We start from the raw sequence: 18,311 nt of genomic DNA, 5'->3' as shown, positions 1-18,311 counted from the left end.
GATGAAGCCTTTGTTCATGTCAAATATAAAACCAGCATACATTTTCTGTTTGCCTGAGAGGAAAGGTGTGCAAATGCTGACTGAAATTATTTAGGCACTTAAATTACATTCAGGTTCTTCTAAGGCACAGTTGCTGGGTTCTGGTAGCAGGTTACTGGTTTTTGTTATTTTGGAAAAAATGAACTCATCGTATTTTACTGTACAGGATATGAGTAATAACAAAAATTAAATTTTTGGAAACACTTTGCAGGTTCCAGCTTTGCAGTTGGGGACTCTATATAAACCTCTGGAGCCAGCTGTTCACCACTATATTCTTTCAATCACTCTGAGGTGTTGATTTTAAAAGAATAAGTTGCTGTTCCTAAAGTCTACAAACTGAAAATATTTCATAGCAGGCCTGTGAACTTACATGGACTGGTTATATTGGTGCCTATGCACGGTGTATAATGAGGTCCAATTCATGTTTTCATTCAAAAACTGCGCAGAAAACTATTTTCTTTAATGGTATGCCAGATTTATCCAGATATTTCAGCAAGTCTGTATTACAGTTTGTCAGCAAACTGGGTACAACCAAGCTGTATTTAAAAATCATTTAATTAGGACAGATTCATTTTCACTCCATGCCACTACACAGCAAGACTTGCTTGTTCATATTTCCTTAAATTTATTCTGGAACTTGTCCAAGTTCAGCTTTAATGAGTAGCCTATCCTGCTAGTTACATTAGGATTTATTTTCCCCTAGAGAAGAGTGCTTGAATTGGTAGTTTTTTAACCTGTTCAGTTAAATGAACATATGTTCAGAACTGCATCTTAACTCTTGAGTGTAAAGATTTGAGAAATAATTATTTCTATTGTTGTTACAGTTTTAAAGTGCCGTTTAAATAGTGGTTTTAGACTCCAACTATGTGCCATAACTGTTTTAATATGGTGATGAGTTTTGATATGAAGTCACATTCAGTTGCTTAATACAAATTTAATGATACAATGTAGAAACACAGATCTGACTTGGTTTACTGAAAAAATTATTTGTACTTGTATTTTCACTTATTGCTTGAATATATCTCTTGGGTCATAAAACTTTGGTTAAATATAGCGCAGTACCTTATTAATGATGGATTTTCTGTATTAACAGGTGCAGTTTGGTAGCAAACTTGTATTTTAAGTTCTTTTAAATGCATTATTTGTGTTTCAAAACTATTATAACAAATCCTGAATTATAAATGTACTTTCATCACTAGCCAGGGCTAGTTAAAATTTCCTTTAAGCAACATTTGCTGCACACATGGTACAATGCTTTCTCCCCACCTTGATTTTTTTTTTTTTTTTTTCTCTATAAAAAAGGATTTATTTTCTTCAGCTTCCCATTCCTCCAAAGTTATCTGAAGAGGACCGGTAGACTTTATTCCTATGGGATTGTTAAAGTACAATAAGCGTAGAATTTGCATATTGTTAAAAAAAATTCATACACTGTTATTACCCATAAGGGACTATTTTATGTGAAACTTTTAAGTTTTAAATTTAGCATAGTTCAGTACGGTAGCTGTAATATGTATTAAATGAATAGTCAAACTTCTAAAGCAAAATCTTTTCTACCGTCATATTGTGTGCTGTGATTGTCACAGCTCTTCACAGACCCCCCCCTTAAGGGAAGTGAATTTGTTAATACAAGTGTGTTATTTTAGATGGAGTTATTGCAGAGTCATGTTCGTCCTGAATTTTGCTGAAAACGGTTTTCTACCTTCTTTCTTCCTTCCCAATTTTACATTAGGGAACTCGTCTTTTGAAATATTCAGACACTTTTTTTCTGAAATATTTCATTTTAATCCTGCAAAATAATATTCAGAAATAAGAGGGAAAAGTAGGAAATGTAAGTTATCTGAAAGGATAACAGAAGGCAAAAGAACAGAAAGGAGAAGGGCAGAAAGGAAAAATGTTACAGTGCACTTCTGTGATGAGATAAATAATAAAAGATTGCAATATATGGCTTGAAAAAAAGGGATACTAGGAACCATTCTGATTGCTATCACCGTGCATTACATTTCTTTCCATGCAATGCCTGCAAAAGCTTTGCTAACATACATATCTAGTTCTCCAACTTCAATTCTACATAAAAGTAAATGGTTTGTGCTGTCTGTTTAATCTTGAGTTTTAAATTAATGTTTTTATTGTGCATATAGCACAATACAGGGATGGACTTTCCTAAGTACAGAATCACCTTATATACTCCTGTAGTTATGCACACCTTTTCTGCTTACATTGATAAATTACGGAGCTTGGACTTACACTCTAGGAAATGCTAGGAAAGCAAGTTCAAATTCAAACTTGGGACCAGCATTGGAAAAGGCCACAGTGTTGCAGTCTTCACCTGTGCTTTTCATGGAACCCAGAGCTTTTCTTCTAGCGACTATATGGATATGTGTATATTTACATAGAGGAATGTATGTTTATCTGAGGAGCTGAAATGGGAGATATGTTTTATCTAATTGTGTCCACAAGAGAGTGATCTTCATGTGTCCTCTCACACGTGTTGTGTGGTAGAAATTGTCAGAATATGTTTCAGGCTGTTAGTTCCTTTTGGCTGTCTGAGTCAGTGTTTTTCTTTAGTTTTTTTAACCAGGCAGCATCTTTCCCTATGTCCCTATTTAATACTAGTAGTATTTTCAGCTTTTGTTTTGTCTCTCCTTAAAGTAGTTCTAATTTTCTAACTAGCTTAATTTTTTGAAGTGTAGACAAGAACTTTTTTTTAAATGGCTAAACAGATTCCAAATGTGTTTGGATGCATTCTTTTCTCAGATGGCCACGTGTGGTATTTGTACTTTTTGGGAGAAGAACGTTTTCAGGAAAGGTGTGTGTTGTGTTTGAACTTCAAACTGAGAGACAGTAAGAGCTTCAGGAGTTTCGTACAGATATTTCTTGCCCCTTTGGTGACCTACTGTGCTGCAGTTGATAGAGTAGTGATCTCGGGCAGTGAGGCCAGCAAGTGGTCTGCCCATGTACTCTAGAAAGATCTTTACATGGCTGTCAGAAGAAAAGGCAGGTAGGAGATGCTTAGTTCCCCCAAACAGGGCAAATGTAATTTTTCTTGTTGTTTTCTCACTGTTTGGTGTCAGGGACTGCTATAAAGAAAAGAAATAAGCAAGGCTAATATAACATCTCTTCTGAAAAGGCCTCTAATGAGTTTTGATTTTCCTAGCAATGAAGACTGTACTGATCCAAAATATGGTAGCTCCAGACTTCAAAGACTGATAGTTTCACTCCAACAATAGACTGCCTCTTTTTTTTTTCCATTCTGAAAGAAGTTTCTACTACCAGACACAAGGCTGAGTTCTCCCATATAATCATGAAATGTTTTTCCTTCATCCATATTTTTTCTGCAAATGGCATTTGAAGCTGGCAGCACAGTTGTGTCATTAGCTTCAAATGAGTTGCAGCTCAGAGGCAGTCTTGTTGCTGGTTTCCTCCCCCCTTCTTCTCAACATTTTTGAGACAGGTAATCCTGATTCCAAGCTTTATGAGGTTGAAAAACCTTGGTCTAAAGAATACTGATTACTATTACAGAAGGCTACAACATCTGTTTTTATTTGTTTTTTTGTCCTCCATCTGTATTTACATCCATTTTCTGACAATCTTTCATGAGTATCTTCTTTCATAGAAATCAATTTTTCTTTTATTCCCTTGTTTTTAATTTTAGTGAGGAGCAATGGAATTGACTTTTGTGCATGGGCTTTATCTATGAAACATTGATCTATGGGGTAGACATCCACAGCTGAGATTATTATCTTAATCTGCCTTTATAGGCAGTGGGCAGAAATAGTGACCTGCAGAAAGCAGTTCATTTAATCCTCAGACCTAGAATGAACAGATCTCTGTTACGTATGTAAGTGCTGTTTTCTCTCCTTTTACCTTAAAAGGATCTATACAGCCATCTTAGATACGGATGTTTGTTTATACTGTAGGTATCTAACACTTCATGAGATTAATTCCTCTTGTTCCAGAGAAAATGCTTTTCATTTAGCTGTTCCCTGGTATTGATGAGGAATCAAGGGAGGAGATCTGTTTGTGACTTCAGGTGAATGCTTGTATGTGCAAGTCCAAATTCAAAGTGATGACATTACCTTTGGCTGTATCACCATGTCAACATGGTAGTTGATACATGTCTTCTGATGTTCAGAATGCTTGTTTCCAGACGATGCTTCATATGTCACACAGGCCTTATCTGCAGTTTATGGGCCAAAAGTGTTAGCAGCAGAGTATTTTGCTATTCTGGTTCTTCATCTAGATGATAATGATCATGGGTCTGAGAAGTGATGATGTGCTTCTTTCTTCAGTTTTCTTGGTGAAGGGCCATTCTCCTAATCAGGTGCAGAATGTGCAAAGAAGTCTACTTCTTATTGCCAGAATTTTGTGTCACTTCATGCTGCTACAGATTTTAGAGTCTGAGCATCAGGAACGACCTGTTTCTGAATTCATGGAGCCTCCTGCAGAGTGTCTACTACTCATATGATTTCATGTATGTTAGGTCATAAGGCTGCAAGCATTTTCTTGTGGAGCCAGATAGGAGACGCAATGTATTGTTCCTTGGAAGGCTTTGATTTGGCAGATCTAAAGAGCCATTCAGTGTCTGCAAGAGAATGTCTTTATACTTTCAACCCCTTGAACGTTTTTGTAAAGGATGCTTTTTTCTTGGGCTAAGGAATTGTGTGAGCAGCTGCAGCAGCTTTCCCTCATTTGACGTTCTGATTCCCAATGGAACATTAACCTAATATTGTTAATTTTCATGTGACTTTAGGCTTGTCCCTACAATCTTCTAATGGAGGATATTCTCCAGAATGAGAATGAGCTAATCTGTGCATCAGTGATTATAGATTGGGGACTCTAGAGAAAATAATGCTAAATAGTACAAAAAGTACGTTTCAGTTATGGAGCAGGAGGTGATTAGGGCAAGAATAATAATGTTGTAAATATGCTGCAGGAAAAGGCTCCAAAATGAGACTATTAAAGAACTTTTGTAGTTTTTGTTGAACGTAGCAAATCAGTCTGTTGCTTAATTTCAGATAACAGTGTATATATTAGGAAGAAAAAGTAACTTACTGACTTTGCTATAGTTGTGGTAGAGCCTTCTTGTTGACAGTGGACTCTATTGTCACAGAAGAATTTATTTCCAAATAGAATGTCCTGTACCTTGCACTACCCTCCCAATGCCTGTCCCTGCCTATTTCTCCTCACCGATTATAAGGTAAAAGGCATCGAAAAATATTAGAATCACTTAAGCTCTATGTCAGCCAAATATGGCATATAAGAAGAAATATGGAATGTGGGGCTTTTTGTTTCTATTTTGTTGTATGGTTATTGTCTGTATGTGTTTTGGATCACTGGACATATCTTATTTAGTGATTCACTGTAAGGTTTTAAATAAAAATTTTTCAGAAAATTCGATTTTTTGAACAGATTTCTTCTGTGTTTTTTAATAACTTCACAATTTTATGAGTGGCTCTTATTTTGGTGGGAGCACTTGGAATTGTTTTTATTAAATACTTTAAAACCAAGAGATAATTAGATGAAAATGTATGATTTTTCCTCTCATGTTTTGGAGGGAGATTTAAAGTTAGATCATGTAACAGAAGTCCTATTTAGGGTGAATTTTAGTATAAGTAGAATCACCTCTTACAAGAAGAAATTTAACAGGCACACAGCACCAGCCTTACAAACTAACTGCTTATAGTCTGGTATTCTGTGATTAAGTTTTTAAATTGTGATTTTTATGCACCAAAGTAATGATTTTCCTTTTCTTTCCTCTTAATATTTTAAACAGGACCAAGCGAGCTCATGTCCCGCTAACAGAATGCATATTTGAGCTTCCTAATTTGACAGTTCAAGCAACTAGAGCTCAAACCCTTCTGCTTCAGACTATTTATCAGAGCTGGTGTCATCCTGTTGGAAATGTGAGTTCGGTGGTGGTAAATGAAGCTTTACTGAATGAGGTTTTCCAAACTTCAGGTAAATATGTGATGCTTTTGGTTAAGTATTTATTATGGTACAGAGCACTGCTAGTGAATGTGCCTACAACTATATCCTTTAAATCCAGGTTTTTACTTACACTGTTAACAGACAGAATGTTTTTTGTGTGTATATGGGTATTTATAGCTTATGCTTAAAATCCAGGATGTAAGCTAAGCCACCAAGCTTCACTCCTTGGCACCAATTTCTGGATGCATTTAATTTTCCCATACAGGATAATTTTTCCATGCTTCCCTCATCTGAAACATCCACCCTTGCTACTTTATATGGTGCAGTGTTGTAACTTAAGATCATTCAGAGGTGAAGCCGTTGGAGGAAATAAAAAATACTGCATTATTAAGGGCTTTATTAATCAATGGCATACATTGAATATTTTTAAAGGTCTGCAGATGTTTCTTAACCAGTTTCATAAATAAATATTACTTAACTGTTGTGAAATTGCTGAAGATATGCAAGTCTCAGTGGTGATGATACAAATAATGAAATTGGCTACCTGTCATCCTTTTACAAAACACCCATGGATTTTGGGATTAAATAAAGGATTTTGACCACCTTACAGAGGAGACCACAATCTTCAAGTGCATAAAGGTCATCCAGAAGAAGATAATGTATTTTTTAATTTATATTTCTATGCAGGCTAGAATAATTTAGACCCACTGTTGTTTAGACCCATGATTGTTTTTCTGTTGTATATAAACACATAACAAGAATAAATGAGATCTTTTGGAATCTCCATCATTACCAGTCTTGGAGAATGTGTTAGGAGAATGATTCAGATGTAGTAAATAATGACTTGAAGCAGAATGGTGGATTAGACTACCACTGGAAGTCTTTATCAGCCCTATTTTTCTCAGTCTTATTTTCCTTTTTCAGTCCTGTTGGTTTTTAAAGTTAAATCTGTGTTGATCTGGTGGTGCAAAAGAACTGTTGTATTTTCAGGTGCATAACCCTTAGAATAACTGTTTTAAGTGCTTAGTTTTTCCTTCTTTCCCAAAAGTCACTGATTCTCTTCATTCCTTGATTCTGTGTGGGTCACCTAAGGATGAGATTGTGAGGTTTTATTTTCAAGTACTGGTACTTCTGAAGATAGCACATTTACAATCCACACCTCAGAGAAATGTGAGAATACAGTCATTTGATCATTTCAGATGGTCTTAGGGTTTGCACAGTTCCAAACCAACGTGTTCCATCATTTAACACATTTCAGACCCTCAGTTCAATGAACTGTGATACAACCGTGCTAACAACGTATCTGCAGAATAGAAATCTGGAGCACACATTTTAAGTACTTAAAGTAAATGAACAGTATAGTACACTTGTTTTGGTCTTCTCTTGTTCATGGCTTAACGCTTGACCTGGTAAATTTTATACTTCTGTAGTTGTACTTCACGTTAACTAGATGAAGGCAGCTTTGAGTTCAAGGCTATGAAATGATTGCTGTCTACCCTTTTGCCCTAATTGTTGGCTTGGTTGATTCTGTAAGTCTACTACCTTTTTTTTGAATACCTTTGTGTAAAATCTAGTATCATGCCTTTTTGAAAATCATCCTTGTACTTAGTGTCAGCTTCCACCTACTTTAACAGGAACATGTATGTGTGTAAGCTTCAAAAAAAACCTGACCGGACAGGGAAGTTGGAATTTCAGCTTTTCTTGTTGTTTTTTTTCTTGGTGGTGTGTTTTTTTTTTTTTTTTTGTGAAGTAACTGAGGATAATGTCAATAAGGAACTTTTCAGTAAACAAGGCACATCTGTTAATCACTGATATTCTTTTACTAACATTTGGCTTAGTTTCTCCAACGTAAGACAACAGCTGATGAATGTTCCCTGGGGGTCCTTGATTTGGATTCCTGCCTGCTATTGCATGCCCCTGTGCTCCTCTGGGCTTGTGCAGATCGGCCTTTGATGGGCTGATGGCTCCTGTGGTGGGCCTGGGAGTAGCCTGGCAGGGTGTTACTTGGGCTCCCCCTCTTGCCATTATCTCTCTGAGCATCTTTGTGGGTGTACAGATAAGCTTTTATTGTATAACCTAACATCTCATGGAAGTAACAGCTTTTTTGTCAGTAGTGTTCCATTCAGCGTTTTCCATCTGATCACAGCTCATTTTAACTATGCACAGAAGTAGTAGAAAAGTAGTTTTCCATCCTTGTAGTGTTGTGGATTAATTGTTTCTTTGATTAATTTTGTACAAATAATGCAAGTATAAACACATTTGCTTTTTCTTCTACAGCTCTTTCCCTTTGTTCCTTGGCTTTTTCTGATTTTGTTTCTATGAAATTGTAGTGTTCTTGCAGGAAAAAGTAACAATATGATTAAAGATCTCCTTACCTTCACTTTATCTTATTTCCCAGGCGATCTCTTTCTTGAAATTCATTGCTTTCATTTTGCTGTTACAAGAATCATAAACTATGTCTTTCATGTGTACTGTTGCCCAAATTATTTTCTACCTTTACATTTTCAAACTTCTAAAAGCCATCTTTCTAACTAATTGGGAATATAGCAGGACAAACAGCCATGTCTGTATATAGATTCTTCTCCCCCTGTGAAAAATAAACAAAAAAGCCCTGCCCAGACATGACATTATTCTCAAAAAAAGAAAGGGCCTATTTAGTTTGTCTTCCTATTTTTAGTGGTCTGCTGTTATCCAGAGGTTTCCAACAAATCTGCTTGCCTACAGTCTGGGTCACAGGATTTTACACAATCTTGATACACAGTACATTGTCATGCTTTTTTGTCCTTTGTGAACAAACTGTGCCCACCTATAGAAATGTTCTAGTTATGCGTTACCCTTCCAGATCTGTTCTGTCAGTTTTGAAAATATACTGAGACTTCACATTTTTCTTCTATAGTTTACTACTTGCACATAGCTAGGCTAAAATGTGTTTGCCATTTATTTACATAGCCTACATCTTTCTCAACGGCCTATGTCTGTATTACCACTTCTTGTGTGGTGACTGAAGAGAGTTATTGGGCTGAAACAGTTGTTGCTGAACTTATGTCTTTATTGAGGCTTTGTGCCAGGTGCTTTTTGTGAGTGATGTGCCTCGATAACATATTGATTCAGCATTACTTGAACTCAGAAGGGATACCACAAGCCTTTGTATCCTCTCAGCATAGGTCTCTTTTAGCAGGAATTATGATCCCTAGTTGTATGCTTTTTCCAACACAGCCATCTCCTCCAGTTTTAAAACTGCATCACTGAAACTGTGCTTACAATATGGGATAAAACATGCTGTAGGGAAAGAACAACAGATGAATTACGGGGAAAAAGAAAGGAAGGAAAAAGGGAGAAAGAGGATCAGCTAATAAAAAGGGAGGAGAGATGCAGGGGAAAACAAATCAAGGAGATGCAGGTAGAAAGAGTAGAAAAGTAGTAAAAGTTAAGAAAGCCAAAACTTAATAGGAAGACAAGTACTACAGATACATGAGTTGCAGGAGGAGGAGAGAACATCAGAGAATAGCACATGACTACTGGCCCTTTGACATGCCATGGAGAATCTCACAAGGCGTGAAGGCTTCTTTGGGAACCTGTCTGCTGGGTAACTGCTGAAAGACTTTCTCTGGATGTAGTTTAAAAAAGAAGCTCTGCACTGTGTATTTCCACAAACATAGGAACAGAATTTATAGCTAGGATCTGTGGTTCTGTCCTACGGTTTCATCTGGAGCAGAAATGTTTTTCTGCTCCAAAACTTCCTTCAAAACTAATTTGGGCTGAAGGTGATGTAGGGATTCAGAACAAACTCTCAAGCTCTTTCCTGTACAAATTCTTGTTGGGAATAGATTCATGGAATACCAGGAAGGGAAAATTGCTTGAAGATTAATGCTCCTGTGTCCCCCACTTACCGTCCTCCTGCTGCTCTTCAGCAACCTTTTTCTACTAGGAAAAAAAGACTTTCCTCAAGTATTTCATAGTTTGTTGGTTGTTAGACTTGCTGTCTTCATCAGATAGTCAGAGAGTTTCTCTTCTGATGAATTTGTCCAAAGGCAAGCTGGCTGAAAAAAGTAAGTTTTGAAGTCTCAAAAGCAAGTTGTGTGTGTTTGGTTTCTGACAAAATTTAAGAATGAAGTGTATTTGTCATACGTATTAGTAAGGTCTGTTATCCTAAAACTACCGGTAAGATGATGTGTACGGTACTGTGACTAGCTGATTGAGCTCAGAACTTGTGGAGAACAGGCAAAATGAGTATTTCAAGAAGGATATATGGTTTTTACACTAGATATTTATTGTAACTATGTTTAAATATTATACCTTCCTTAGCTTGAGACTATTTAATTCTGCTAAGAGCAGATTTTTAATTATAACTGATTTGGAATTTAAAGATACAGGTAATGGCTTAATGGGATTTCTGAAAGCACCTGACTGCCTTAATTGCAGTGACACCTTAGCACTTTTGTAATCCATAGTTTTAAATACCTGCTTGGCAAAGGTTCTTTTCAAATGTGAACTGGTATTTTTATGGTTCAGAGAAGCCAAGACAATTAAAAAATTTGAGATAAATATAAACAATGAAGCTTACTACTTGAATGGATAGGCTTTACTGTTAAAAAGTAGAAGAAGGATTCATACTGCCTAAAATAGCAGTTATGCAAGAACAAAAAGAATAGAAAATTTAAAATAGTAGATGGGAATACAAAGTGACAAAATGCAAAGTAAGAAATGGATAAATAAAACAGCTGCAAACAACTGTTTGCTCTTTTTCATGGGTCAAGAAAAAGGCATTATTAACTTTTTGATAACGCATTATATCTAAAATAGAAAAAAAGAACAAAAGCAGTCTTCAACCCACACATAGCTCTCTGGAAATTTATGTTTGTGTTTTGGTTTTTATTTTATAATCCTTTTGGTATACAAGCACAACAGTATGTTACATGTCAGTTAAATAATATGTTAGTTCTATGCTTGCACATGCTTGTAAAACATCCTGGTTTTGCATTTCATCTACTGTAAATGTGGAAACAAACATGTATCTGAAATGCATCATGCTTTCTACATTTTTGCAAGTAGATGTATTGATGTTAATATAATAATAATTGTAAAAGTATTATACTTTTTTTTTTTACAGAAATAAGTGTACAAAATACCAAAATTTTAGGAAAACGGTGCCAGTTAAGATCTTTCAAAGGTTGGGCATAATTAATCCTATGGAGTAATTTTACTGTGTATTTTTTCATTATTTGTTAGTAGGTACCTGAAGCACTAGGTTTCTAACCATTTCAGCCTGCCAAGAAAACATATACATAGTCACACATGGCTTTAGTTTACTCTGGAAAACTGGAACTTGCTACCACTTTTTCCTTGTCCTATTCAGGTAGTTCATTATTTTGTTGACAGTTCTGTTCCATTAATCTGGTATTTTTGGGAAAATTGCTTGCAGACCTTACATTTCTCTATTGAAGGTGATCAAATAGGCATTTGGATCCCTCATGTAAATGATGTCTTAAAGTTAAAATAAAATCTACTTTCCAGAAAGTAACTGTAAAACTATTTTATGCAAGATTTCATGTGGGATACCTTAATGGTTGAATAATAAATTTTACCTCATAAAAATGAAATTCAATAATACAGTAGCTTTCTCAGCGCAGTAGCATCTGGTTGAATCTCATGAGAGCCAATATTTTCCAACTCATTAGGATCATGTCGTTCTGTATGTCGTCAACATTGACTTAGCCAAGCTACCTTTACTTACATAACCGCCAAACTATTAAATAGGTCTCTTGTGGAGTGAAGTCAAATATTCCTCTTATTTTGCTTTTGCCTTGGAAGAAGAGAAGAAAATGTACATACTGTAACATTTAAACATCTGGTCTAAACCACATCAGGGTAACACTAAGGAAAGTAACAGGATTCAGTATTCTTCCCAGGTGTACATATAAAAAAGGGTTGTGGAGCTGCTGCATAGTTCTTTTAACCACTTAGGAAAAAGACTGAAATAAGTGACTTGCCTTTCTAATACCCCTGTTTTTAAAACTACTTTTTTCCTCTTACCTGCTCCCCTGCCACCAAACCCCAAAACACAAAACCCAGCAAAAGCCCAACATTTTGAAGTTTTAGTGGTAGTGCAGGTTGTTAAGCTCTGATCACTTCCTTGCAACATAGTGGCATTTAATCTCTGTTCGTTCCACATAATGTGTCCAGTTTTGGCATTCATTTGGAGGAGTATGATTTAAACTTTCTGTTTTGAAATAAAAGTGTAAGAGTGTATTCTCTTAAGTAATTGCTTGGGAGTGGCAGGATACAGCTATATGAAACTTGCACAGTATAAACAGTTTACTGTCTTGCATGGGTGATTGTACCCATGTGTCCTCATCTTTCACGTAGGCTTCTGAATGCAATGCGTAAATAGTATTTTTATATGTTGTATGTTTCTGTGAAAGTCTGGTAGATTATCAGCTCTAATTTCAGATGGAAACAGAGTGTGGATAAGCAACCTAAGCACAATTTGTTCTTAATTACTTGAGCTTAATATAGTTGTCTACAGAAAGAGGAAAAAGATTATACACATTTTCAGTGATATTCTTAAGTCATGAACTGACTTACACTGAACATGGGATAGGTGGGACATTTTATCACTTTAATATGTAATTAGTGGGGTTTAGCTTGTTGAGTATCTTCCTAATAAATCCTCTGCCTGAAGCAATGATTCTGTAGTGTCCTGAAATGAGGAACTAACATGTGCAGTATGCATGCAAACCAGTAATTATAATTGCCTTTTCATTTTTTCCTATCTAATTAATATACACTAATAAGCTTTGAAATTGAAAAATACAGCATTCTGATGAAAGAACGGTGGTAGGCATGCTTAAGGCATTCATACAAGCTTAACTCTGATCTGTAACGTCATGCTAAAGAATCTAATGTACTTAAAAATCCACTTGGACTTTTTAAATGTCTGTTGTGGTGAAAGTGAGTGTATACATAGTGTCAACAGCACAGTCAAGGAGAAAAAGAAAAGCTAAAAAAAATCAATAGGTTGTGACAGGAATACATATATACAGGAAATCTGTAGATATACATAAATGTCTATAAGCTTCTTAAGTTGAATTGTGTTTCAGAATTGCAGGAGAGCTCAGTTCAATGTGCATGTTGAAATTAACAGCGAACTTTTGTTGGGTATGTTGGTGGGCTACCAAAAACAAGACACCTAAGCTTAGAGCTATAAATAGCACCCTTCCTCCAGAGCCTGTAGTTTATTTGCACAAATAGCAATGGAAGCTGTGACTGAGAGCACCTGTTTTGTTTGTTCAGCTGTTAGCTTTATGTTATTTCTTGTTCTATTAAGAAAGGTGTGTTTGGACAGCAGGGAGGTAGGCTGCCTTTTTGCCTTGGTCTAGCTGCCATGTACTGCATCAGGTGAAAAACTCTATGGGGAGGCTGAGGTGGTGGCTTCTTTTCGAAGAGCAATAGAGCACATTGAGACTTAAGCTACTGGAATTCAGTGTTATGACAAGAAGACTGGGAAGAACATAAGTCATGAACCTGCTGCATAATAGGAACTGGAAAATTTCTGAGAAGAGCTCAGAGCAGACACAAAAGAAAGCTTCAGAGATAACAGAAGGAAAGATTCTTTTTTTGGGGGAGGATCCAGAGGAGTTGTCAAATTTAGAGTGAACCAGGAAGCCATCAGTGGTTGCTGATAGAAGAATAAAGCATGAGTGAGAAGGCCATAATGTTTTTTTGGTGCCTGTGTTTAAGAAAAAGGTGCATGCAGAGGTCCTGCAACAGAAGTATTGACCCCAGTCATGCTACCGTTTGCTGAACAGTGCTTTTCGGAAGAGCAAAAGGAAACTATTCCTTTGCCCCTGGCAAAAAATAATAGCGTCGTCAGAAAATTTGAGTTGGAAGGGACTGCAGGAGGTGTCTATTCCCATCTTCTGCTAGAGTCACCATCAGTTATGGGATCAGACCAAGTTCCTTAGGGCTTTATGCGGTCAGGCCTTGAAAATCTCCAAGGGTAAGAACGCCCTGCCTCTCTGTGCAACCTGTACCACTGCTTGACTGTTCTCATAGTGAGAGAGCTTTTCCTCCTATCCAGGCAGAACCTTTCTTGTTTCAATATATGACCATTGTCTTTCATCCTCCTACTGTGCACCACTGTGAAGAGCCTAGCTGCGTCTTCATCACAACCTTCTCATACATACTGGAAGGCTGCTAATATGTCAAATATACTACTGCTGTTTTTTACCTTTTTAAACATTAAAGCAAAATCATAACTGAGGAGTCCTAGCTAGTGCTAAAACTCAGCGATTGTGCCTCTGGAATCTGTTTCCTGCTCTAATTCTTATGACAACTAGATTTAACCTGAGCTTTGGTGCTATCAGTACATACAAACTCAGTCACAGTTGTCTGATTAGTAAGTATACTAGTGCATGACGTCGAATACTTCCAGCTCACACCATCACTCTGTGGTGGTTTGACAGTTGTGGAAATTTCCGAAGTCAGTATCTCTACTCTTCCCCTTCAGATTAAAGAATCCTACTTTGTAGGATATTAGATCAGTTTATATAGTGAGATATTCTGAGAGGTAAATGAAAATGCGTACAGGTGATACAACACAAACAAATGATCAATAATTTGTCTACTAATTGTATAATCTTTTCTATTTATGGTTTCATGGGACCTCCTTTCATCTTAAAATGTAAAGAAAGCTGTTGTGGGCTTCTAAAACTGCCTGTTATAAGATTTTTGTTCACGAGTTTCATTTCTCAGCCTTCAGTAGTTGCTGTTTAAAAATCTTAAATATGTGCTATCACATTCTGTAGTGCTGTTTCAAAATGCCACCTTTAGAGTGAACATAAAACAAACCGTTTCCCCCAGTAAACAAATAATAGCAGATAATTTACTTAAATTGTAAAACTGAGGTACTGTTCAGGTGAATGCCCTGTATGTGCATTAAAATAATTTGTTGGCTATTAAATTTCTGCATCCAATTACAGTTTGGTATAAGAATCCCTGTCTGTGCCATTCATCTCTCCATAATACATCCATGTCTTCCGTTTTTTTCTCTATTTGGGTAATTAAAAGTATTAAAATTTCTATATGGACATGGCTGAAAAATGTGTGGGGATCTTCCCCACTTTTTTCAGCTGCAAGTGCCAAGAATTGTAAGCATTAAAAAAGAGCTTAAAGATAGTGACTAAATTTAGGTGTGTAACCCTTCTCCAAATTACTGTAGATTCAGAAGAAAATATTCTGGGTAAGTTTTCCCATGCCGATTGTCACTTACAGATGTTAACGCTTTCACTGAAGATCTTTTCTTAGAAGAGCAAAACCCACTATCCTCAGGTTTATGCATGTAAAAAGAAAAAAGATAATGAGAAAACATTGTGTTGTATCACCGTGTTATGTGTTTCATTTGGTTTGAGTGAAATAGTTTGTTCAGTTTGTAATGCTGTGCAGGACAGTAGTTCTGTTTGAATAACAACATGGGATTTTTTTTGCTGTTGTAGGGTTAAAGTTGTTAAAAATGCCTTGTGATCCTGAAACAACTTGGATCACTTTAAAAGAAATTGGAACATCTTATAGCACTTCTTCCTCCTTGTTATTCAGAATGAGAAATTTTGCAGTTTGGAAAGTAGCGGGCTTATTAGAGGTTTTGATCTTGATTAGGCAAGAAATATCAGCAAGGAAATTTTGAATGGAGTAGATTATTAGGGAATGTGAATGAAATGAAAAAATAGTAAGTACAGAATTGTTCCTGTGAGGAATTTCTTGTAGTAAAAATAAGTTTGCTGTAGCAGTAATCTTTACTTTAGGGGGAAAAAAAAAAAAAAAAACAAAAAACAAAACAAGGCGTAATCAGAAGTAGATAGATATAAGAATAAGCCCCTTTTTTAAACTATTAAACATGGTATAAGCATGTTTTCCGTTTGCAAACATGTAATATTGAAGGCTCATCTTGAGTAGTGAATTTACATAATGTGTGTAGTTTTGATCAAAGAAAAGTTGCATTAAGTTGAAATCATGTGACAGATTCCAAGTATTGGACTGCTGCTTAAAGCTTATTATAACAGTGCCTACAATACTAATAGTTTACAAAATACTAGTATGGCTTCAAAATTACTTTTATGTAATGAACTCTAGTGAATGACATGAAAAATTACATCCCATTTGTGGGGGCATTTTGGTTCTTGTGACAAGGTAAGATGATAAATACCAATGGTATTCCTGCCAGAGAAAGATACCAGACTATTATGTACTGCAATAGCAATTGCGAGTCTCATGCCCCACATGATTTATTATTATATGAAATCAGGTTTTTTAAAAAGATACGTATGTTGTGATTATTTTAAACCTAGAGAGTATAGATCCAAATCCCAGTTTGAAATTGCATGGATATTCAAGGAAAAGATATTCTTCTCTGGGAGTATATCTTGTAGGCGAGTTGTTAAGCTGTTGAAATGCAGACTGTATGAGGAGTGATTATTGTGGCCCTGCAGTAAAGAATAATGTTTTTCCTACGTGTCTAGTCCACCTCATAGTCATAGAATAAAATTAATGCAAGGTACATGTAATGACGTAATGCTAAGGACAGAAAGCGTATTTTTACTGGAAAATACTAACCTACAATTAGAGCAGTGCTTTGACCATGAGTTGTTTAGGTTAGCGTTATGCCTCTGAAGGCGCGCAGTTCTTTTGGAGAAAAATTCTACCAATGGTAGAAATACACAGTAACATAAAAAGGTAGTAACAATAAAGCAGACAAAGTTAGTGATACGTTAGGCTCTCAGGAAACTACAGCAAGCAAGAAAATTTTTAAATTAATATTTTTACAGTTTTGATTTTGCTTTTGGAGGGGAATTACTGAGGAATAAATGAGGAAAGGGAGGAGTTCAGTTAGTGTTATTTAACAGTATCCAGTGAATGTCCCTTCTGTTTGTGTGAAGTGTAATAGGAAAATTAAATACGGCACAGCAGATGTAACTGCTTTCATCTTGCTTTGAAATGTGGTACTATTATAGGAAAGTATTCCTTACTTTGCAGTATTGTTGTTGTAGATTTTTTTTATTTTCATGAATAAAGATACATATCACACTATGCAATATGTTAATTAAAAGCTCGGATTCTAAGGAGATGTCAGAGTTCTATGTATAACCACAGCTCCTGAATTTTGGGAGCTTTGTCTTATGCAAATTAAGAGCTCCTACATCTGCTTGACATCCTCCAAAACATACTTTGGAACCAGGGCTGCTGTCAATTCAGAGAAAAGTAATCAGAGCTCTTTCCAGAAACACCTTTGTTTCAGTTGGTGATCATCTAAGTAAGCCTAGTCCCCAGTCTGAGCTTAGTTACTTTCTGATTACATCATAAGGCTGGTATGGATACAGATCAAACCAAATGTGTTTTACTTTTTCATCTCCTTCCCCCCCCCTCCCCCCTCTCATTTTTTGCTTTTTTGTTTTGAAGGCAACATGATAAATCCAGAGATTACACCTTCTTATGCCGATTTCTCCTGTCTTTACACCCTGGCTTTGTTGCTGCATCTCATTCATGATCTTTTCCTCCTTCTACTGTTTTTGTGTTGGATTCTGGGATATTCGACCCTTTTTCTTTTTCTTTTCAAACATCTTTGTTCTGATCTTTTTCCTTTCTCCTTTTGATTTGCTTCTTTTTCTGGTTTTCTTTAATAAACAGCAGGGGATCTGATCAGTTTAGCTAGGGAGGGGTAAAATTGTCTCTTGCATGGTAGCTTCAAATGTCATTTTTCATGTTAAAGATGCTTTTTCTGAACTGGGTATCTTTTGTAACCATTTTTTTTCCTCAGTTATTGCAGGGCATGGGGAGTGACTATGTAGGAAATACAGAAATTAAGAAGAAATGGAGCTCTTGGGTAGTGTTATAGAAATGTTTTAAATCTAGACCGATGCAAAGGTTTGTTGTTGGGTTTTTTTTTTTAAGTATTCCAGTAATTTTTCAATTTTTTCCAATTTAAGAGATTGACATGTTTTTTCTCAACCTGCTGTTGGAAGAAGAAATGCTTTGTTGCTCTAAGGGGTCTGATCTTGTTAAAAAACTACATTTAGTTCTTTTTCATATGAATTGTCACCTTAGTGGGAGTATATTGTGGTCTGGCTCTATCTGTTTTCTGAGAGAAGTGAATACTGGATGATTCAGAGGAAGATGCAAGAATCCCAACGTTATAGAAGCTAATGATATATCCTAGCACCTCTGCAGAGGCTTTGAGTTTCCTTCTTATGTTAGATCTCTTGTTTTGTCTGGCTTGTGTGACATACCACAGCTGGATACAGCAATTTTGTCATGCCAACTACTTTATTCTTGTATTAGTTAGCATTTTTCAT

At 36.1% G+C, this 18,311-nt stretch overlaps 1 protein-coding gene across 7 annotated transcripts in view; it reads left to right on the top strand.

Moving 5' to 3' along the window:
• Nucleotides 1–18,311, top strand: part of VPS13B (vacuolar protein sorting 13 homolog B) — a 483,190-nt gene that overhangs the window by 102,008 nt on the left and 362,871 nt on the right. For all 7 annotated transcript variants that reach the window (XM_087749030.1, XM_087749012.1, XM_087749022.1 and 4 more), the window contains exon 17: nt 5,813–5,997. In XM_087749030.1, coding sequence (XP_087605156.1) covers nt 5,813–5,997 — 185 coding nt within the window. The remainder of the gene's footprint in view (nt 1–5,812; nt 5,998–18,311) is intronic.

This window comes from Nipponia nippon, unplaced genomic scaffold (genome assembly GCF_047370975.1).
Source record: "Nipponia nippon isolate SJK-2023a ecotype South Korea unplaced genomic scaffold, ASM4737097v1 scaffold_1, whole genome shotgun sequence".
In the NCBI taxonomy this organism is placed as follows: Eukaryota; Metazoa; Chordata; class Aves; order Pelecaniformes; family Threskiornithidae; genus Nipponia; species Nipponia nippon.
Note: the sequence above shows the minus strand (reverse complement) of the source record. Positions and strands in the feature narration are given on the sequence as shown.